At 50.7% G+C, this 22,228-nt stretch overlaps 1 protein-coding gene and 1 long non-coding RNA gene across 4 annotated transcripts in view; one reads left to right on the top strand and one right to left on the bottom strand.

Annotated features, from left to right (window-relative positions):
- The window catches only part of TNR (tenascin R), a 78,129-nt gene extending 56,701 nt beyond the window's left edge, over window positions 1-21,428 (top strand). The window contains exons 7-22 of one of the 2 annotated variants that reach the window (XM_055815011.1): window positions 886-1,155; window positions 2,938-3,123; window positions 5,938-6,027; window positions 6,140-6,403; window positions 7,056-7,322; window positions 7,432-7,551; window positions 8,084-8,227; window positions 9,535-9,654; window positions 10,189-10,332; window positions 10,945-11,075; window positions 12,073-12,205; window positions 15,244-15,395; window positions 16,305-16,401; window positions 17,222-17,383; window positions 18,967-19,130; window positions 19,579-21,428. In XM_055815011.1, coding sequence (XP_055670986.1) covers window positions 886-1,155; window positions 2,938-3,123; window positions 5,938-6,027; window positions 6,140-6,403; window positions 7,056-7,322; window positions 7,432-7,551; window positions 8,084-8,227; window positions 9,535-9,654; window positions 10,189-10,332; window positions 10,945-11,075; window positions 12,073-12,205; window positions 15,244-15,395; window positions 16,305-16,401; window positions 17,222-17,383; window positions 18,967-19,130; window positions 19,579-19,698 — 2,564 coding nt within the window. In that variant the 3' untranslated portion in view covers window positions 19,699-21,428. Of the gene's footprint in view, window positions 1-885; window positions 1,156-2,937; window positions 3,124-5,937; window positions 6,028-6,139; window positions 6,404-7,055; window positions 7,323-7,431; window positions 7,552-8,080; window positions 8,228-9,534; window positions 9,655-10,188; window positions 10,333-10,944; window positions 11,076-12,072; window positions 12,206-15,243; window positions 15,396-16,304; window positions 16,402-17,221; window positions 17,384-18,966; window positions 19,131-19,578 lie in introns of both variants that reach the window. The other variant, XM_055815010.1, reaches the window with a different exon arrangement.
- The window catches only part of LOC114010529 (uncharacterized), a 60,792-nt gene that overhangs the window by 29,180 nt on the left and 9,384 nt on the right, over window positions 1-22,228 (bottom strand). The window contains exons 2-4 of one of the 2 annotated variants that reach the window (XR_008748967.1): window positions 21,425-21,573; window positions 3,264-4,815; window positions 74-489 (exon numbers count right to left, since the gene is read on the bottom strand). This is a non-coding gene — a long non-coding RNA (uncharacterized LOC114010529). The remainder of the gene's footprint in view (window positions 1-73; window positions 490-3,263; window positions 4,816-21,424; window positions 21,574-22,228) is intronic. The other variant, XR_008748966.1, reaches the window with a different exon arrangement.

Here is a 22,228-nt window from a genome sequence, read left to right as displayed (position 1 = left end):
AAAACCCCTTTATCTGAGAGGCTTTGGTAGACACCCACAACAGCCCCGCACCCAGCTAGTTATGAAGACTCACCAGAGCAGTTGCATTTTCTCTTCTCTCCCCACAGCTAAGACATAACAGCTTTATGAGCCAATCCCTCAGCTTAACGACAAACCAGGAGCTGGCACCGAAACAGGAACATTTCTAGATATGTGCCTCAGTTCTTGATGCTTGGATCAGTCCTTGGCCCCACGTTATTTAACACATTGTCAACACCTTTCAAAAGACATAATATCATTGCTGATAAATTTTGCCAGCGATGGAAAGGCTCAGACAAGAGTAAATTGAGTGGAAGGAGATCATCGATAAAAGCAGTCTGAATGGCTCAAAGAGCTGGGCACAAAGGAAAACTGTGTTCTTCAACACATTGCAAAGTACAAGCAGTTATCTAGGAGCAAAGGAAGTGGACCACAGTCAGACGTAGGAGGTTTTATCCTGGGAGATGTCACCTGAAAAAGCCAGGGAGGAATTGTTACAACCAGCTCGAGGGAAGGGCACGGGTTGCATTACAGCTGTAAAGGGCATCAATGAAAGAGCTGCTGGCCTTGCTCTGATGCCCACAGCTCGGGAGAGACATCAGTGAAAGTGGAGAGGGTTCAGGAAAGAGCCAGGAAATTGGGACAAGGGACTGGCAACCCATCAAGACCAAACCCTCTGAATACCTTGGGGTAGGGTGTCATGTCTCCTGCCCATGCCACCTCCCTGCCTTATCCCCAAATGTTAATTCAGGCCACTCTGAAGGTCAGGTCGAAGCATGCCTGAAGCTTGGTGTCCCCAAAGATGCCACCTTGCCCCATCTAACCCTCCCAAAATAACAGGTGCCTGTTTCCCCCCCTCCTCCACAGTCATCGATGGCCCAACGCAGATCCTGGTGAGAGATGTCTCCGACACGGTGGCCTTCGTGGAGTGGACACCGCCACGTGCCAAGGTGGACGCCATCCTGCTGAAGTACGGGCTGGCGGACGGGGAGGGCGGGAGGACCACCTTCCGCCTGCAGCCCCCCCTCAGCCAGTACTCCCTGCAGGCCCTGCGTCCCGGCGCCCGCTACCGCCTCGCCGTCAGTGCCCTCCGGGGTGCCAACGAGAGCCGGCCAGCCCTCGCCCAGTTCACCACAGGTAGCTAGCTGGCTTTGCTGGGAGAACTGGCGTGAATTTGTAAGCCTCCAGCAAGCACGGGCAGATGGCTTGCTGCAGTCTGCAGGTGGGCTGTTGCATATCTGGAGCTGAATCGAGGGTTTTTTTGGCATCTGGGATTTAGTGGTACCTGGTTTTCCTCTGGCATGAGTGAGTTCGGGTTTAATCCAGTGTACTGGGAGGAAGCAGCGCAATGAAAACTATGGTTAAGGTGCAGGTTCAAATGGAGATGCCCAAACGCAGGTGCCTCGCATCCCATTGCGGTGCCAGTACAGAGCAAGGCAGCGCAAATTATTCAGCTCACCCTAAAACACGCAACCTATACCACCCCTTGACCCCCCTCCACTAGTGCCTACATTTCTGTTTAGTCCCTAAAACCTCCAGAGCAACAGGTCTTCTTCATGCCCTGTGCCCCCCAGGGATGCTGGCATGGTCCCCAGGGCAGCCCAGGTGATCCCGGATGCCAGCACCCGGCAGATGACTCAAACCCCCACATTTCCATGACAATGCCTGAGCAAACCCCACCTTGGCCGCATCCTGCTGCAGCATCAAGGCTGAACCTGCTGCTGCCTGGGACACACGGCCCCACCAGCTTCAGTGCCCATTCAGACCCACAGCTTAGCTTGAGCTTACTGCTAAAACTTTAAAACCCAGCAGTTTGCACCCTTAATAGCAGCTGTGGATCAAAGTGCAATTCTTAAAAGCACCAAAGCAGCAAGCACAGGTCTGAATTCAAGGCGATGCTTGCTCCCATTCAGTGTTGAAAGCCAAGGCAGATGCCTTGCCCAAGGAATCAGCAGTTACGCAGCTGAAAGCAGCCCGGTCAGAAACATGGTTATCTTATTTTATATCTTCTCTGAATACCCTAACTGGTCGGTAAAACTTTAATTAATGTTAAGCCTGCACATAGCTAACAGGTTTAATTTACCGTGCCATAAAGGAGAAAGTAGAGCGTGTATTTCAGTGCTGGTTTATGGTATATAAATTATTTGTCATGTATATTTCTGGTGGATACTAGGCTCCTACTATAATAACTGCGGTGTGTGAATTGTGTGTGTATGTATCTTTATAGATAAATATTTTGGACGAGATGTTCACCCCGACTGATTTGCTGCGTTGGCCTTCCTTGCTTTATTTCTAAAAGGCAACATAAAAAATCCCCCCCTAAACTGAGATCTATCAAGGAGCAGTAATTACCCCTGTCCGCTGGCACCCAGCCCCTGCCCGGCACTAACCCATCGCTCACCAGCAAGGTTTATCGTGCAAATCAGAGCATATTTGGTGCACAGCCTCAGCAGCACTAATAAACAAACCCTTTGGGCAACATCTGAGTGTGAATGAGCTGGTAAAGATGCTTGAGGTTCTACTAAGGGCTGTTACTAAGGCGTAACTGCTACAGAGCCCTTTTTCTCTTATGCACGCTACCTCGGTTTCTCTTACTCTAACATAGGGGGGAAACACTTTTCTTTTTCAAATAACACACCATTAGATCTTGAATTGAACTTACTGAGGGATGCTGCAAACATCCCAGCACTCGCATCGGTCTCACGGGTGGCATCTCTCGGTCTGTGCTAAGCAGGAGGTGAGAGCAGATGCCCCAGCCCTGTCTGCAGGGACATGCCCTGGGGAGGAGGGACCGCACGTGGGACCTCATGGACATCACACTTGGGTACCCCTCCACTGCCGTTTAGCCATGGAAAGGCTATGGGGTGCATTCCTGGTGCCCGGCGATGAGACGGTGCCTCTCTCCCTTGTGTTGCACAGAGATTGATGCCCCCAAGAACCTGCGGGTGGGCTCGCGGACGCCCGCCAGCCTTGAGCTCGCCTGGGACAACAGTGAGGCCGAGGCCCACAGCTACAGGGTGGTCTACAGCACCCTGGCAGGGGAGCACTACCATGAAGTCCTGGTGCCGCGTGACACCGGTCCCACCACCCGGGCCACCCTCGCAGGTATGCGTGCACCCACACGCCCTTCCTCCCCCTCCTCCTCCTCTCAAGCAGGTAGGGCAATGGAGAGCCCCGTCAGCACCAATGCTCGGTTGCCCTTATGCTGCCACATATTTGAGGCTATTTTGGAGTTTACTAGTTACCAGAGAAAATAGGTTCCTTGGGATGAAGTTCATTTCCCGCTCTGTGGGTCTGCATTTGGACACAGCTTATCCGTGAGCTGAACAACGCACCTCCCAGTGATGCACCTCCAGTCTGTCCAGGCGCCAAAGAGAGCTGGCAAGGAGCAAAGTGAGAAATGGGGAGAGGAAGCATTTTTAGACTGATCTAAAGGAAGATACTATTTCACCGTTCTTTCTTTTCCTTGCTGAGAAAGAGCCATGGGCACCAATGCCCCATAAGAGCAATGGGGAGCCAGGCTGCCCGAGTTCATTGCCTTTCTCCTAATCAAGCACAAAACAGATCCAAATCCAGGGATGCTATTTTTGAGCAGGTCCTTCAAGTGGTACATTATTCAGGCCAGCACAGGGTGTGCCACTGGGGGCTGCAAACACCACCCGCCTCCTGCTGCCAGGGAAGTCCCAAACACCTTCTGCAGCAACATGGTGAAGCACCGTGTGAGGTCTGGTTTCCATTTTTTTTCAACTGCAACTGCTTGCCTGCTGGATTTGCAGCTCCGGTGGCATTTTTGGGGACAAATACAAGACTTAGGCATGTACAAAAAAGATCACTCATTCATCCTGAAGCTCTTCAGTATGGCAGGACACCAGGTTCTTCCACATCAACTGTCTTTGCCCTCCTGGGATCGCCCCAGTCCAAAGGGGGCTCAGGCATCTCTGCCGTAAGGAACTATAGGAGTAAGTTCAGTGGGAAAGTCAAACGCGAAGTTACAAGTACAGTGGCACCAAGTCACGAGAAAGGCTGGTGGGCAGGAAAGCAATTAAAGCAGGTAGCTTGAAAAACGTGGTATGTGGGGAAAAAGAAAAATGTTAGGGATAGTTTCTGCTGCATTCATGATGAGGACACGCATGGAGAACCAGGATGGGATCAAAGAACCAGTGCTGGTCGCCTGCTAGGTTTCCTCTAGGACATTTACTACCTTGGTAAGGGAGAAAGAGCATTAAAAATGGGCCAGATCCCCCCTCCCGCAGAGGTGCAATACCACCCCAGCGACCCAGACTGCGGTGACACCCATGGCAGAGGCTGAGCTTGCCTCGGAGGACATGGCAGCCCAAAGGCTCTTGTTTTCCTGAATAATAACGTAAAAAGCTGACAAGTCTCTGCCAGACTCAGGCAGGGCTACAGGAAAGCCTCTCGGGAGCAAGCTCCAGAAATGCAGAAGCTTAAGTCAACAGCAGTGAGCGATTTTTATATAGTGCTTCCATCATCACCTAAGTGCATTTCTTCTGGTTCCCAGGGTACTATGTAATAAACAAAGAAATTTACAAAAAAAAAAAAAAAAAAAAAAAAAATCACAGCAGAAAATAACCACAAAAACATTCTACTGGCAAAAAAATAATCCAGGATAGCACGTGAGCCTCTCCCATAGCTCCATTACGCACATGGTAGTCGTGTCCTCCAAAGTCTTGCTGCACGTGGTGCAAAGCCCGTTGGGGTGGGTTTCCAGCCAGCCAGGACCTGGTGGGATCCATGGAGTGAAAGCAACCAACAATTCCTTCATCCACCTTCATCTGCCTGCAGGAAAACCAACGAGGAACAGTGCTGAGCAGAGCTTATCAAAGATTTAAGCTTAAAAATACAGCAAGCCTTGCCCTGCCCCATATGTCTCTCTTCAAAATCAGCATTTGCACAGAAACAGCCACAAGTTTGCTCCATCCAGAAGAGCTGGGAGAGAAAAGGCATCATTTTATACATTCCTGCTCATTTCTTCCTTCTCCTCCCCCTTCCTCCCAGGCTCTTCTCCTTTCCAGGCTACTTCTGACACTTACTAGGCAGGGGCAAAGGGGGTCCGTTTCCACCCCCTGGCACCAGGACTGCACCATAGCAAGAGGAAAGGAGCAGGGAATGTGGGTTTCCCTCCCTCCTGGCCTCTCAGGGAAGGTTTTGGTGGCTTCAGGGGATGCTGCCCCTGGGCAAGGCAGGGTGAGACTGGGCTGGAGGGTTTATGGCTTTCTCTAACCCTGTGGGAAAGATCATGAAGCACAGGGAGGCATGGAACAGAGCTGCCAGCAGCCAAGCAGAAGTGAGAGGCAGAGGCAGGAGATGTCCCACAGAGATAAAACATCGATCAGCAAGAGGTGCGGGGGAAAGGAGCTGGATGAGCTTGATTCCCATATCCCTTGAAAGAGGCACCGCAGGATGCATCCATCCCAAGGAGCAGCACTTGATTCAGCTCCCAGAAAGACTGCGCCTTTCCTAATTAATGTGCATTTCATTTACTCTGCATAATTTATTTCTCTTCAAGACACCAGCCCTGTGACAATATTTGATGTTGAATCAGTTTGGAAACAAATGTAAGATACTTTATCGTTCCCATCTCAGCTCACATACACACAATTTCTGTCTCGGTGCCAGCAATTACAGCAGACCTCAGCAACAACTTTTAGAAATTGCTTATTACTGAGCCTGAATAATCCAAATTCCCTGTCCAAAGGCATCCATGTGGCTTTTTAAAAAGGCTCAGCTCTTCTGCAACGTGCAGAGGAACCGCTGACCTGTGGGAGGGCTGCTCACCCCAGGGATGTTCAGGAGGGTCCCCCCCTGTCCCCAGCTGTGGGAGGTGGGGGGGTCCCTCCCCAAGGCCACCCAGCCAGGTGCTGCTCTCACACCCCTTTGTGTCCTTTGCACCCCCGGCAGATCTGGTGCCAGGGACAGAGTATGGCATTGGGATTTCAGCGGTGATGGACAGCCAGCAGAGCGTGCCGGCAACCATGAACGCCAGGACCGGTGAGTTTGGCCCCATTGCATGCTTCAAGCACGGCTGGCTCCTATGGCTCAGATGTCCCCATAGGACAGTCCGTGCAGGGGAACAAAGGTGTGCACCAACCCTCTCCCACAGAGCTTGACAGCCCCCGGGACCTCCTGGTGACGGCCTCCACAGAGACATCCATTTCACTGGCCTGGACCAAAGCCATGGGTCCTATCGACCACTACCGTGTCACCTTCACCCCTGCCTCAGGGATGGCATCCGAAGTGACAGTGCCCCGGGATGAGTCACAGCTCACCCTCTCGGAGCTGGAGCCCGGGACAGAGTACACCATATCCATCATCGCTGAAAGGGGACGCCAGCAGAGCCTGGAGGCCACCGTGGATGCCTTCACAGGTAGAGAAAGATAAACTGGGGCCAAGGGCACAGACCACCACCCCACATTGGCATCTACGCCAGCCCGCTGTATCCCCAGCACCTAAACTCTTGAGATGGTGATGGGGATGAGAGCTGGAGGCAATGCATCCATATGGGAACAGGTCTGTTGACCTCAAAAGGAGGATGGCCCTACCAGTGTAGGTGCATTGTCCCCTTTGCCTGCAGCTCTGAGCACACTTGCTTGGCTAGAGGCTCCCATAAGGACAAGGCAGGGTTGGGGGAACGGAAAGCCCATGCCTTCCCCTGTGGTCAGGGTGGCCTGTGTGTCCATAAGAAAGAGAAATGAAGCCTTGAGGGACCTTACAAGGACCTCTGGGTAGAAAGCCTGCAGCTGAGAAGCTCAGACAACACATACCATCTGTAGTGGGACAGCCTTACCACCTACCATATGGGTCTGGGATGGAGGGTGTGTGCAGGCAGAGCTGAGAAAAGCACTGTTTTTCCCCTCACGGTTCTGCCTCTTGATCCCAGCACAGTTTCAGATCAATAGAGAGCCCAGAGCTCCAGCTTTGCCACCTCTCTTGGGTATTTCCCACACAAACACTGAGAACATCGTGGAGGCCAGGATCTGCAGATGGTTGGGGCTGCATCTCCCCTCTCCATCTTGCAGGTGTCCGGCCCATCACACAGCTCCACTTCTCCCAGCTGACATCATCCAGTGTGAATGTCACATGGAGCGACCCATCCCCACCAGCAGACCGCCTCATCCTCACCTACAGCCCCCGGGATGAGGAGGAGGCACAGCAGGTCACACTTGAAGGCACCCGTAGGCACGCCAGCCTGGCGGGCTTGCAGCCATCCACCGAATACCTGGTGTCACTGGTGGCTGTGCACGGCGCCATCAGCTCTGAGCCTGTCATGGGCTCCATCACAACAGGTACCATGGAAAGCCCCCCACCGGGCACAGGACCCTACCAGGAGGGCGGGCCGGGGGACAGGGAGCGGACCTGCCTCCCACAGCTTTGGTTTCTGCTCCATCTCACCAGGGATTGATGCGCCGAAGGACCTCAGGGTGGGCAATGTCACTCAGGAGTCCATGATGGTCTACTGGAGCCCTCCCATTGCTGCCTTTGACCACTATAGAATATCCTACCGTGCCGCCGAAGGTAATGGGTCAGACCACTCTTGCTCATACCCTGAGCTCACAGCTGCCAACCCTCCCTCCACCCACTGGCAGGAGCAAGCCACCAGGTCATCTTCACCCCAGGCAGCATCCTGGTGCCCTGGGCAAAGCCACCAATAGCTGGGATGGACCAAGAGGCTGCAGGGACGGGGTGTCTGGGACAAGGATGGGAAGGGACCACCGCAGCCAAGGGCCAGCCCAGCATAGAGGGGCACAGGGAGTGATTCACTGCAGTGAGCTCTCCCTGGGGATGGTTAATTCGGGGCCCAATCCTGAAATCCCACCTCCCTCACCTGCTTCCCAGGTTCATCTCCCTTGGTCCCAGTTTTGCCTTTGATGCTGAAAAGGTTGAGCCAGCAGCGATAGGCACACAGGTGTGCACCTGCAGGCACAAAACCCAGTTACCCCCAGTATCAGCCCTGGACTGGTGGCATTGCCCTCCCCTCCCAGGCACCTCCTATAGCCCAGGGATGGGGCCAGCTGTGATGCCAAAGCTCTTGGCTCCATCCCAGCAGGCAGGACAGACAGCACCGCCATCGGCAGCGACGCCACCGAGTACGCCCTCCGCCACCTGCAGCCCGCCACCAAGTACGAGATTGGGGTGAAGAGCATGCGGGGCCGGGAGGAGAGCGAGGTGGCCTCCATCACCGTGTACACAGGTGGGAAGGAGCTCCTGGTGGGCAGGTAGCGCTCAAACTGTGCCAGGGCCAGCCCTGGCAGCCCCTGCTTGCACTAGTAATCAGGCAGCTGAGAGCAAGCTAGACCTGATGCAAGCTCAAGATGATGAGCAAGGCTCACAAGGGCCCAGTGTGTACTTTTGAAGTATATCTAAGCAAATCCTTTCCCAAATATGCGTAGGTAGTCATGGGAGGGAGTGATAAATCTGTGTACTGGGCACAGGGAAGCCAGAGATACGATGGTGGGCAACCATGACAACCTTTCCTAAAGGAAGTACAGACTTCCAGAAATAATCCCCGGGGAAGCCCGGACACAGACAGCATCTGCTGCAAGAATAAAACCCTCTGCTAACTTCAAACTCCTCAAAACCTAAAAAACTCCTTAACACCCCAGGCTGTGCATCAGGAAAGCAGTGGAAGAGCAGCCCCGGTAGCAGAGTAGCACCAGCTATGACATCTCTGCTCTCCAGCTAGGGCGGCAGTAACTCCTCTGCAGGCACATGTGCCTGTGTTACCGAAATCTCAGAATGAAGAACTTATCGACACCAATGTGATGCAGATAAGCAGACACTTCTTTATTGACAGCCGGGTGCGTGAGTGAGTCCTCTCACGATCAACGCACACCAAGTTTCAAAATCATACACCATATATAGAACTTATTCATACATATTCATTAAGTATTCACGCATAATCATGGTATTTCCCAAAAATCATTAACATACCCTCCTCCCAAATCCGATTCTGCACAGTAAAGGTTAGAAAGGTCCAGAAATGGGTCTGGGGTACGATTTGGGTAGGTGGTACATGAGTCGGTGGTCGCTATCTCCCCCCTGCCGGAGTTACCTTTTACTAAAGCTCACGGTTTCTTGGCAGGTAACTACAAGCTGTTCCAGTTGACTCTCCCCAGTTCCCGTTAATTCTACATTCTGACATTTCAATACACTTTCTACATACAGAAGACTAGTCAAATACAAAGAAATCTGTAAAATCCCAAATTTGTTACCTAAGTTTTAAACAATGATTCTAGCCCATTCTTCTGGCCTTGGTACAGGGCTGTACAGAGGATTTCATAGCAACTTTTGCTGTGCAACTACAAGTTTCATTAAAATCTGTTTCTTATTCCAAATGATTTTACAAAATCAAATAAAGTCAATTAATTCTAACTTATTAGCAGATCTGTAACACCTGGGTAGCAAGTCAGGACCACGAGCGATGGGCCACAAGAAGCCTTTCCAGTCCACATTCCCATCTTTTAAACACTTCTGACTCTGAATCTGTCTTCTGTGCAGCCATGGATGTCCCCTTGGGGGTCACGGCCACCAACATCACCCCTACCGAGGCGCTGCTGCAGTGGAACCCACCGCTGTCAGAGGTGGAGAGCTATGTCCTCGTCCTCACCTGCCGCACAGGTATGCTGGGGCTCCATTTCACCTCACCTCCACCTCTCCCCCACCCCAAAGCCCAGGGCTCAGTAGGTGTCCTCCACGGAAGGAGCCCTTGCTTCAGGAGGGCAGCAGCTGGTGGGTGGCGTGGCTGTACCCCATCCTCAGACACCAGCTCCTCCCACGCAGGTCCCATGGCATGCGCCTTGCACTGCCCCCACCAAGCCTCAGAGCACAGCAGTCCACACAGGGAAGGACTGGGATCCTCCCAATTTGCTAACTGGCCCACCAGCAGCAGCCCTGGGGCAAGCAAGTACCCATCGCAAAGAAACTCGGTGTGTGGCAACACCAATGAAACCCACCACTGAAGGCAAAGAAAGTATCAGACAAATATAGGGACCGTGGGAAAAATAAGACCATCCTTCAGACCGACCACCACCACTACAGCTCACCTGCTGCACTGGAGCTCACGGTGTTTCAGCCATGGTGTGTCATACCCATAGACACATTTTGGAGAACCACCTTGAACATCTACCTTAACTCATCTCTTTTGGCTTACAGTTGCAGGAGAAACAATTCTGGTGGATGGAGTCAACCAGGAGTACCAGCTGACCAATCTCCTGCCCAGTACCACCTACACAGTCTCTATGTACGCCACCAACGGGCCTCTCACCAGCCAGACCATCAGCACCAACTTCACAACTCGTACGTACAGTCACCTCCCCCATCGCCTGTTATGCGCCCCTACCCACACATCCACCCCAGGAAAGGCGGCCAGCAAGGCTCAGCCAAAGCTTTTGTCACATACACATGGGTGTAGAAGTAGCCATGTGCCAAAAGGCCACCCAGATACCAGTGCTGGGCACAACACAAGAACAGAATTTTAATCACAACAAGCATCAACCATCATTTTCACTCTTGCAACCTCCATCCACCTCTTTCTTTGATTTCCCCTGGATGTGGTTCCCCGAGAAGACCCTTGACCAGGTCTTTTTCTTGCCCAAGGCTATAATCCAGGAAAGTCCCACAACCCATTTTGCTTACAGGAAGCTCGGCAGGCCCCATAACACATGAATTTCGGAGCTGTTACCCTTCAGAGAACATGCAAGTAGAGAAGGACATTTAGAGGGCTTACAGAGCTCTGATCAAGGTTGGAGATGGGTGGTGGGGTCTGGAAACTGAGGGTGAGGATGGACTTTGGGCTGTAGCTCAGGGTTGCAAGGTCGAATCCCAGTGCACTGAGTTGGGAAGCAGGCCTGGGGAGGTTGGTTGTCTGTGAGAACTTGCACTTCCCTTGGTCCCAATCCACCCTTGCAGTTTTGGATCCTCCAACAAATCTGACTGCCAGTGAAGTCACTCGACGGAGCGCCCTGCTCTCCTGGGTGCCTCCCGTGGGAGAGATCGAGAACTACGTCATGACCTACAGATCCACCGATGGCAGCCGGAAGGTGAGCGAGTCCTCACAAAGAAAGAGGCTCATTAAGTCAGGGAATAACACAACTGTGGAGAAATGAGCAGGAGAAACCCAACGAAGTAAAAGAATGATGTTCACCAGGTCAGGGAGAGACCAGAAGGGCAAACGCTGCTTTCTACATAAGCAATACTTTAGACAAAAAGTTAGAAAACACAGGAAAAGATTGCCTGGGGCAAAATCTTCATGTACATCTGCAGGTCTGGGCAACGAGGGCATACCTGGGAAGTCTGGAGGAACAGGGGAAATTCCCAACTTGGGAAACACAAGCAAGCTGAGGCAGGAGAAAATTACCCTGCAAACAGAGATGCTGAAAAAGCCATTTGCCCTTCTTGCAAAAGGAAGATAGGAGCAGACAGCTAATTAATCCCGCAATACAATATATTTGATTATTTAATGAGTACGTCCATATCTGCCTGTCCGGAGGCTGCTACAAACACTATCAGGAATACGTCACTGCAGAGTCTCATTGCCTTTGCCGGTGCAACTGGCTCGCCGCAGCCGGAGGATAATAGCTTTGCAAAGGGGTTCGATATAATGCTAAGTGGCATTGGCTGACGACCAGAAAAATTAACATGACAGGAACTGATGGAGCCAAAACTGGCTGATAACCAGGTTTTGGCCAGCTCTGCTCCTTGCAATGCTTGGGCAATCAGTCATGCCCCGGATTGAGGGCACGCAGATCCCGACAGTCGGTAAACAGAGCACACAGACTGCAAACATTTACATCTCCTGTGCCTAAACCAAACCAGCTAGCTTTCTCCTGCCTAAACCATCCCAAAAGGTTGCATATATATTGACACCACCTTGACTTAGTCCAGGGGTGTAAGCAGCCATGCAACACTCCTCGGCCAGGCACCAAGGGCTGCAGCAGTTTGTAGCTTCCCTTCCCTCCTCGCTTGCTCTTTAGGCTCCCCATCGCTTTTCTCATCTGTTGCTCTTGGTGTCTACCTCCTTCTGGGACCCATGTACAGGAGCTGATTGTGGATGCCGAGGACACATGGATCCGCCTGGAAGGGCTTTCTGAGACCACAGAGTACACCGTGCGCCTGCAAGCTGCCCAAAACACCATGCGGAGCGGCTTCATCTCCACCACCTTCACCACAGGTGAGGACCTGCGCTGCATCAGCTTGGCCAGGTGGGGTTTAGGCCACTCACCATGCTGGCAGACACAGACTGCTTTTGTGGGCTCTCCCTTCTCAGGCAGCATTTCACCATGATCCACAGAGAGGTATCTTCATTGCCACGACCTACAGAGCTGTTTTGCTATGCAAAGTTAATGGCTATATCTATATCTATAATACAACACAAGACCCAGTCCAGGGCAAGGGGTTTTGAGCTTCAGACCAGGAACCATCAACCAAACCCCTCACCTTGCCCTTGCCCCTCCTCAAATGCATAAATAGAGGGGGAAAAAAACCCAGAAGCTAACAACATGTATCAAGAGGTATGCTCTTGGAGTGAGCAGGGAGAGACTCAGCTGGTCTCTCCATGCTGTAAACATGGTCCAACCTCTCAGATACATCATAGAATCATAGAATGGTTTGGGTGGGAAGGGGCCTTTAAGGGCATCTGGTCCAACCCCCCTGCCATAAGCAGGGACATCTTCAGCTAGGTCAGGTTGCTCAGAGCCCTGTCCAACCAGACCTTGAGTGCTCCCAGGCATGGGGCATCTCTGGAAATATCAAGCACGTGCATCTCCACTACCATCAGTGGAGTCACGGAGAGCAGAGCCAACATGCCCGCAGGACTGCGATCCCACAGATTTTACCTAATGGCATTATTCCTCCCTCCTCTCATTCCACAGAAGTCACGATCCACTGAGGTAACGGGGATTTCCTTTCCAAATCAAAGGGTGGGCGTCCACATCCAACCCTCACAGACAGAGTGCTTATGCTTGCAAGAATGACACTTGTATAAAAATGTCACCATTGCCCCCACCTTTTGCAACCATTCATGTTAGAAACTGTGCAAAGCGTGTTGTCCCTCCGCCTCTTTGAAAGCCATGCTAGGCCTGGGCACTTAACAGACAGAGTGCCTGTTGTTCAGGGCTGAATCCAATTGCATTTCTCCTGGGCTTCAAAAGCACTAAAACTGAAGATGATGTCCACCAAAATTCCTCCTATCTGTGCTGCCAGCTCGATTAGGAGAGTTTTCTTTGCATCTGCTGCAGATACACTTTCCCATCTCAGTTACATGCAAAGGTCCCTTCATCTGCTTTTAAGAGATAATAGAAACTATTTACATTACCAAAAAACCCCCAGAAAAGACTCTTCCCTAATGCATCTGTGGATCAGGTTTTCCTGTTATTCTCACCTCTTATGCAGGCATATAAAGCCAGCACAATTCAGGCAGGTGATGGAAAAATGCATGTCATCTTTGAGGTTCTTTGGAAGTCAGGGACAAAACTGCATGGGGCTGGCTTCTCCACTGAGATAAAGCAGCAGAAATCCACTCACGTCAGGCAAGGAGAGCACCGTTTCCATTAAACACAAATGCCAGACCTCGGCAGTATTAGAGACACCATTGCCAGCTGATGCAGCATCCAAACACATGTTTAATTGCTTTTAAGATGAAGATAGGCATCAACTAGACACCAGCTTCTCCCCACTTACCCCCCATATCAATGAGACAGAAGCACCCAGGAACGACCGCTGAGGCAACACAATCCATGGGCAGCATCCTCAGCAAACAATCGGGGTCTGGGATTCAATTATTTCATTTACTCTGGCAGCACATCAGGGCACTTTGCAGAGAATAAGGACTTGTCTTTAAGGAGACAGGAAAAAAAAAAAAAAAGAAAGAAAACAAAAATACCAACCAGGCTTAATTTAAATTGTTTTGCTTCCTTCTGCTCACAGTACACATCCCGGGGTTCTGCCATTGCTTCTGACATATTAATAGCTCAGCCTCTTTGTTTCATGTTTGCATAAGGTTCTTGGGGAATTGTATACAGATGGGACAAAAGGAAGAAACAGATACAGTATTTATAATTTATAGTGGTTTGAAATGTCTTTCAAGGTCTCCTTCGCTCCTAAAGATATGAATATAAATTAAGAAACGAGTAATCTCTGCAGAGCTCAGGGGAGCCTGAAGTCGTTGTCTTTGAAGCAGTTTTCATTGTTGGGTACTCTAAAATGCAAACACTGCCTCACCAGACCTTGCGTTACAGAGCACAGAGACAGGAAAAAATAGGGGGTCTTCAACATTTGGACAAAGTGACAACCTCCAAAGTCTCCAGGTGGCATGAATGGGGGGGAATACACCCAAGTGGGAAATAACAGACAAGGGTCTGTACCCTGGTCCTACGGGGTATCACGCAGTCGTGACAGATGTACACAGCACACCCTTTGCACCTTCTCAATGAGTAACCAAGGCACCCTCCAAAGCCACATCCGTATTTCCAGCTCTGCACTCATTTACTCCAGCATCCATATGCACCAACGGCAAAGAGAAAGATGTAGTTCCACATTTTTGCATTAAAGGAGAAAAAAATCAAACTCAGAGTTGACATCCCAATATTGTTGGGGTCTTGTAGTTCAGACTCTTTTAAACTCTGACCCCTAAATGAAAAGTTTCTTCCTTAGAGGACACCTGGAGCACAGCCACACAGCCCGTGCTGTCTGCCCATCTCTAGTATCTGGCACAGCCTAATTCCTGCTCAGTTTGCAAGTGACAGTCAGCCTGGCATAAGTCCACCATTGTTTCCAAGGGCATGGATCAGGAGAATCCATCTGGAATCAGTAAAGTCATAAAACTTGCTTGTAGCTGGCAATCCTGAGAGGAGGACAGGTTCTGATATTGTCACAGCTGTCTAAATACGCTGGTCACGGCTCAAACCCCAGGGTTTCAGACACAGTGCAGAAAGATGATGCAAGAAGTGACATCCCTCATCATTCACAGCGAGGTTACAATGCGCCTTTCCAATATGCACACACTTTTTTCCACTAAATCCTCCAGTGTTGTTGGCAGAGGTGAAGTCCCTCCACTTCACAGAGTAACTTGAGACGCAGAAGCCAAATTAGACTTTTCCTGGATCACAAGCAGTGGGGCCCGAGGCGTGTGGAAAGGGTGTTGCTCTGCTTAAGTTTTTCTTGGGTTGTTTTTTGTTGTTGTTGTTGTTTTGTTTTTTTTTTATCTTGCAGGCGGCCGTGTCTTTGCTAACCCTCAAGACTGTGCCCAGCACCTGATGAATGGAGACACGCTGAGTGGCATCTACACCATCTCCATCAACGGGGACCTCAGCCAGCGAGTGCAGGTGTACTGCGACATGACCACGGATGGAGGCGGCTGGATTGTGAGTAGCCGTGTGGCTGTCCTCTGTGTTGTCACCATCACAAAGTAACCGAGCCTCACGCTACCAGCAAAGCCAAGCACCACGCTGCACGGGAACGACAGCAGGCTTAATATCGCATGCTTCATTTCCCACGCCATAGGGAATGGCCCACGCTCCAGTAATAATAGTTACACTTGGAGAAATGCCCTTTGATTTATTTGACATGTTTGCAGTGCTTCTGGAGAGCAAAATCTGAGAGTGAAGCTGATTTATTGTTCTAGAAATGAAATTAATGGCCGGTAGCTTTCACAGAGAATGATTCACGCTGCCTGCAGTAGGAGGGTGTCAGGCATCACCCCAATTGAGTCCGCACAGGAGCACTTTAGAAGCAAATGCCTGTTTGGCTTTTGAATTGCACAAACACTGCCTGTCTTGATGTAGATGGACTGACAGCTTAAGTAAATAATGCTCTGGTGCTTTGATTTTATTCATGTCAAATGCTTGCTTACACGCATTACACAAAACCCTGCTAGATGTATAGTTAAAACAACAAAAAAAAGGACTCGCCCAAATGCTGATTTCTAGCATGGGTATTATTCTAGCTAGGAAATTTACCTCCATCTCACTCTGCTTCAGACCATCCCCTTGCATGCCACAGAAAGAGCCAGCTGAAAGCAGAATCACATGCTAGAAGAACAGTCACCATGCATTGGGTAGAGCAGAAAGCTTGACGGCTGATTCCTTCCTGTTAGAGCATTGATTTGCCTCGGACATCATCTAACATCTCTTCAGTTTCTCCATCTGCACATGAATTAATTGCATGGCTACAGTTAACACTAACTGGATGGGCACTGCAATTTGTGCCTCTGAAAGGGGCAATGGAAAGAAAAAGTATTGTCTTTACTTCACACTGATCTTCCCCCACCACAGGTCTTCCAGAGGCGGCAGAACGGGCTGACTGATTTCTTTCGGAAATGGGCGGATTACCGGGTTGGCTTTGGAAACCTGGAGGACGAGTTTTGGCTGGGTATGACCCTCACTGGTTGTCTGTCAATGACACGTCAAACCTGAGCCCCCTACGCACCCTGCTGCTCGCCCATGCCAGCTGTTGGCTCCTTGCCTTTCACCCCACTCCTCTACGCTCTCCCTCGGACAGTTTTTCTTCCATTCATTCCCAGCCCTTCACATTAGAAGGCACACATCAGGGGCACACAACATAAAAGCACATTGTGAAGGCCAGCAGCTCCCCAGTTTGCTCCTCCTAGGAGAGAAGGGGCTAAGCTGGGAGTTTTCATGGACCAAAAAGCATCATCCTCCTTTGGATGACTACAGGTTGCATCAGTAGCATCTATGGCTCACGGACCTCGCCTGGCCTTGGCCAGCAAGCCAGTTGCCCGAAGAAAGTAGGAAAGGGGCAAGTGGGAGGAAACCCAGCACAGCTCTGAAACGGAGCGTGCTGCCCCAAGACCTGAACACAAGCCAAGGCCAGCCCTGCAGCGTGAACACGCTCTGGCTCGTGTGGAAGCTTAGCAGCAATGGGAGAAGCACCAAGGCTCCGCAGCTGAACTCCCCCAGCTTCAGCAGCAGTGTGGAGAAAGCTGAGCCTGGGCCTTGAACCCACCTCTCATAGCCACGGGGAGGTGAAGCTCAAGTGCAAACAGAGCTCAGACCCCACCGCTGCCAGGAGACACAAAGACTTAGCCAGAAGCGCTGTTGCTTTTTGGTTCCCCTCCTCGCCCTCATTTCCCACAGCTGTGTTATTTACCTAGAGCTCTTTTTGTTCGCTCACGGAGTGGATCCAGGCACTCACTGGGTCTCACCGGGTGTCTTGCTGCTTGTGTCACCAGGCTTGGACAACATCCACAAGATCACGTCCCAGGGGCGCTACGAGTTGCGAATAGACATGAGGGATGGCCAAGAAGCAGCATACGCCTACTATGACAAGTTCTCCATCGGCGACTCCCGGAGCCTGTACAAGCTGCGAATCGGGGACTACAACGGCACTTCAGGTACAACCTCCTTGCTAGCAAGTAGTAAGGAAATCCTGGCACCCGTGAGTCTGAAACTATAAAGGAAATCCCAGCATCAAAGCTCACTTGTTTGGAGCAGCAAGACACAAACCCATAGCCCTTTCTGCCTCCCTGCAGTCCGTCATGTAAGCCAGGCTGGATAAATCCCACTAAGGACACAGGGAATTTTCCATCGGGGATTAGATATTTAATATCAGAGGCATTACTGTTCAGATAACCGGGTCAATCATCAGAGGTGTCATCTCACTTGGCAGTAACCGCAGAGCACTATTGATGCTGTGCTGGAGGGTGTATTTATTGCCCTCCCACAGCAATGGAAAAATCTGAAATCCTCTTCATTGTTTCCTCTTGCAGAGGCCAAACAATGGCCAGTTTTTCAAGGACACTGTCACACCTGCTTGCTCAGTCAATGCAGCAGCATGAGGCTTTGCCCACCAGAAAACAGTGGGTGATGGAGGGAGGGCACGGAGGTCTCTTCCCAAGAAGGGGGAGAGGGGACGGCTGCAGCCTCTTTAGCTAGGATAGATAGGATAGACAAAACTTCACCACTATGTACTTAGCAAGGAACCACACACCATATCCAAGATGCAGGAATTTTTTATTCCAAACCTGGTAGCTGCTACTGGAAAAACAGCGACAGGAATCTTGGTTGTGTGCAACAAAGCACTTGCTCTGACCTTAAGTCCTAGGGCATGAGGCACCCAACCTATTACCAAAAATGCCAGTAACTACTGCAGACATGACTCCCTCCCTTTCCCCACACAAGCTCCCCTTCTAGCCGCCCAGCCAAGGAGCTTCTGCTCCCCCTTGAGCAAAGAGAGCCAAGACCTGCCCAATGGTTCATCGCCAAGAGGTGTCCTAGCAAGCTTCTCTGTGCCTGGGCTGCATGATGCTGGCATGAGTCCACTTTGTATTTTCTTAGGGACCACCAAGGAGCATAGTAAGAATGTCTCCTGTAAATATATCAGTTGTAATAACCATGTTTCACTTGGATGTTCTTTCACCCAAAAGCAGCTCTTTTGGTCCTTAGTAAGAAGGTGAGATGAGGTTTGTGGTTTTGGTAGAATAAGACATCACACACCTCCCAAAAGCTTCTTGCCCTTATCCAAAGTGAGAAAAGAAGGCTAAGCATCTTGATTCAAGGGACAAATGCTTGGTCTCCATTAGGTGAAAAAGTTCCCTTTGGCTCACAGGAGGGAAGGAGGCTGAAAGAGTCCTGAAGTTAAGCAGTGGAGCCAGGCTTTGGAAAATCAGGGATGCCCAAATCTAGGACTTAGTTCATTTCTGAAACACTGAAATTCAGATCCAAACTCAGACAGCATTTTATCTGCCAAGCCTAAGCAGCCGCTGAGCTTTGCTATGGTCTGTACTGATCCTAAACGGACAGCAGAGGACCTCAGATGAACCAGTTGTGAGCAATTCCAGTTAACGTTGTTCCCAGACCTTCAGCTGCTTGAGCCGTGGATTGGCAGGCTGCCACATCTACCAGAATATCTTAATTTCCTTGTGAAAAGACCAGGTGACTCCGGCTCTAACACCTTTAACGGCACCTCTTTCCACAGGGGACTCCCTCAGTTATCACCAGGGCCGCCCCTTCTCCACCAAGGACAGGGACAACGATGTGGCTGTGACCAACTGTGCCATGTCCTACAAAGGGGCCTGGTGGTACAAGAACTGCCACCGTACCAACCTCAACGGCAAGTACGGGGAGTCCCGGCACAGTCAGGTAAGGACAGAGCTGGGCTGAAAGCCTTCGGCATTTCTTCTAGGGGTGTGACCAAGCCTGACAGCAAGCCTAGGCTAGAGCTGGGGCCGCACAGTCCATGCACCAGGGGTGGGAGCACCGGTGGGGTGACCCCACACCAGCTGGAGCAAAGGGAACCACCTTCAAGCCATTTAAGCTGATGCTTTGTGCCTCAAACTGGCTGCCATGGTCATTTACCATGGCACCTTACTGCATTACATTAAAAAAATATACATACTGGAAATCTGATCAGGAGCCTTTGAGCAGTGGGAAAAACAACGGCATGGCTGCAGAAGAGTTTCTTACCCTTCCTGTAGCAAGTTCTTCCTTCTGACTTCTCTACAGCCATCAACCCTGTTTCCTTCCTTTCCAGCTCTGGTTTCTTGTTAGGGTCTTTCTTTACCCTGTGCCTTTCTCTCCCTCCTGCCAGGGGATTAACTGGTACCATTGGAAAGGCCACGAGTTCTCCATCCCCTTTGTGGAAATGAAGATGCGACCTTACAACCACCGTAACATCGCTGGGAGGAAGAGACGGTCCCTACAGCTCTGAGCCAGCTGAACCCCTCCTGCCTCCCACCACCTGACCTTTTCTGTCATTTGTTTGTATTTTATAATATGAAAAGGGAAAAAAAACCAATTACTACTCATCTGAGATAGCAACCTGCCCCCCCACGAGTGCTGGAGGGAACCAGGGTACAAGCAAAGGCCGTGTGAAAGGGAAGACCTCGTTGCTTTGCATCTGTCCCAGAGAAATACCAAATTTCCAGTTTCCCTACCCCAGTCCTCTGGCCCTTAACATGAGAACAAGAAAGAGACAGACAGATTTTTTTGATATTTTTTTAAAACACATAGAAATCCCCAGCAAAGCCTGTTAGAAATGTTTGTCACAGGGCTCATGGCAGAAACCTTCCCCACAGGGACCTTGGGGCAGCCATTTCCACCCCAGTCATGGCCAGGGACACCCGTCCTCTCCCTGCCTCCCTGTTGCCTCCTGGAAGGGAAGTCCCAAGCTTCATGCCATCCTGTAGACACCAACTCTTCCAGCAGGCAGAGGCCTATCTCTCTTTCTGGCCTGGTCATCCCTCCCCTACACACAGGCACTGCACACATGAAGACAAACTGAGGATGAGCAAACGCAAGGCTCATCCCATCCCCAGTTTTCGCACATCACACCAGGAGGGCTTGGCAAGCATCAGCATATGTAGGCAAACTCTAGAAAGCCCACAGCTCATGTGCTGGCCCCACCACAGCCAAACTCATCCTCATGTACATGGGGTATAAGGGAACAAGAGCTGTTCCACCAGCCCCAGCCTGTATCATCCACGCCTTCCAGTTGAACTCATCCCACTCCAGGTGCACAACATCTGCCTGGGTTGTGCTGAGCTTGATGGAGAAGAAAGGAGTCAAAGGAGAGGACCTGGGAGAAAAATCACTACTTGTGGTCTTGAGGCCTAGGGCCCGTTTCCTCTGCTATTTCTACATCCCACTGCGCTGGCTTTCACTGAGGGCATTGGTCCCAAACCAAATAGTCTCAGAGAAGGAGCAGCAACCAAAAGAGCCACCACACAAGCGCAGCCCAGCCTGAAGCCGGCAGCTGGTACAGCCCAGGTGCTATTGTTCAGAGACCTCCACGGTACACGGGGAAGGATGGCAACACAGCTGAGGGAAGAGAAGCGCAAGCTGAGAAATGCCCATTCCTTCCCTTCTCCTGCACCACCCCTCTTCGCTGCCATCACAAGAGGGACACAAATCTCAGTGCCTTGGTATCAGCATCTCTCTAACAGGAAATCAACCATTTCCCTTCCTGGAAGGAATGTTTAGTCCATCCAGATTCTGGAGCTCTTCAAGACTCTTGAAAGAATAGATGAGTTCACTCTTCCCACCCTTAACTTCTCCTCTTTTAAGGAAGATGGACCCTTTGGATAGCTCTGGCTGGGTCCTGTTACCATTGACACCACCTCCATGTAGCCCAAATGACCACCCACCGGAGTCACTCCTCTGCTGAGTGCTCGGATCAATGCTGGGTATTGTCACTGGTCTGGTCTCGGAGAAGGGACTTGTCCCCACAGCCAAGGACAATACAGCTCATCATTGGGTTTGCAGCCAAGGGAGCATTACAAATGCTAAACACTGCTTTGTTATTTTATCACACTGAAGCTGCTTTGTCTCAAGAAACATCTACCAGATGGCAACATAAAGGCATCTTTACAGTAGCTTATAATTCAGGCCAGTGTCTCTTTCATGGCCATGCTCCTGGATCTGCTGACGTTACTCACCATGGCTGCAGAGCTGAAGAAGGGCATTAAGCAGGAAACGCAGCCTCCTTGTCCATGTACTGGCACGCAAAATCATAGCTAACCCCAAGGTCAGGATCAGATCCAGGCTCCAGCCCTTCAAATGGTCAGCTTACAAGCTGCAGTCCAACCTGGAGGAAGGATGCTGTAGCTCAGCAACATCACGTGTGTAAATGAGGCATCTCTTGTTACTTCCAATCAGCATCAAATCAGGCAATAAGTCAACCAGTTGGGCAACAGGTCAGTCAGAGAGGCTGCAGATGATGGGAACTCTTGTAGGACATGGCCGGTGTCACAGATGGCAGCATGTCACACCTCCTGAGCAGCCTGCCCTGTTTTAGGTCCTAAAAGTCAAGCAGCAGCCACAGCCGATTAAAACCTAAGAAGCCTCCTAGTGGACCGGCAGAGTAATATTTTTCCCAACATCACCAAGAGTTTATGGGCAAGAAGTGTCCTAACAGAAGCACTGTAGTGCACCGGTTATAACCAGGAGCAGAGACGGGCGGTGGATGGTGTTCATGGCTGCTCAGATGGTGCTGTTTGCTTGTCTACCCAGGCAAAAGGAGGAGACGTCCGTGGAAACACGAGAGCTCATCACTAGCAATCAAGTGGAAGGCAAGAACTCTCTTTTGAAAAGTATGAGTCAAACAGAAAAATCAAAACAAGCTTTTTCCAGGGGGTTCAAAAGAAGATCCTCAAAAAAGTTGATTGTTCTCTTAACAGATTTACTGACGCATATCTCTCCCTCCCTGCTCATGTCCGTCATCCCTTTTATAAGTCCTGTAA

The sequence above is a fragment of the Falco peregrinus genome, chromosome 10 (assembly GCF_023634155.1).
Source record: "Falco peregrinus isolate bFalPer1 chromosome 10, bFalPer1.pri, whole genome shotgun sequence".
Classification (NCBI taxonomy): domain Eukaryota; kingdom Metazoa; phylum Chordata; class Aves; order Falconiformes; family Falconidae; genus Falco; species Falco peregrinus.
This window is presented reverse-complemented; position numbering and strand designations above follow the sequence as displayed.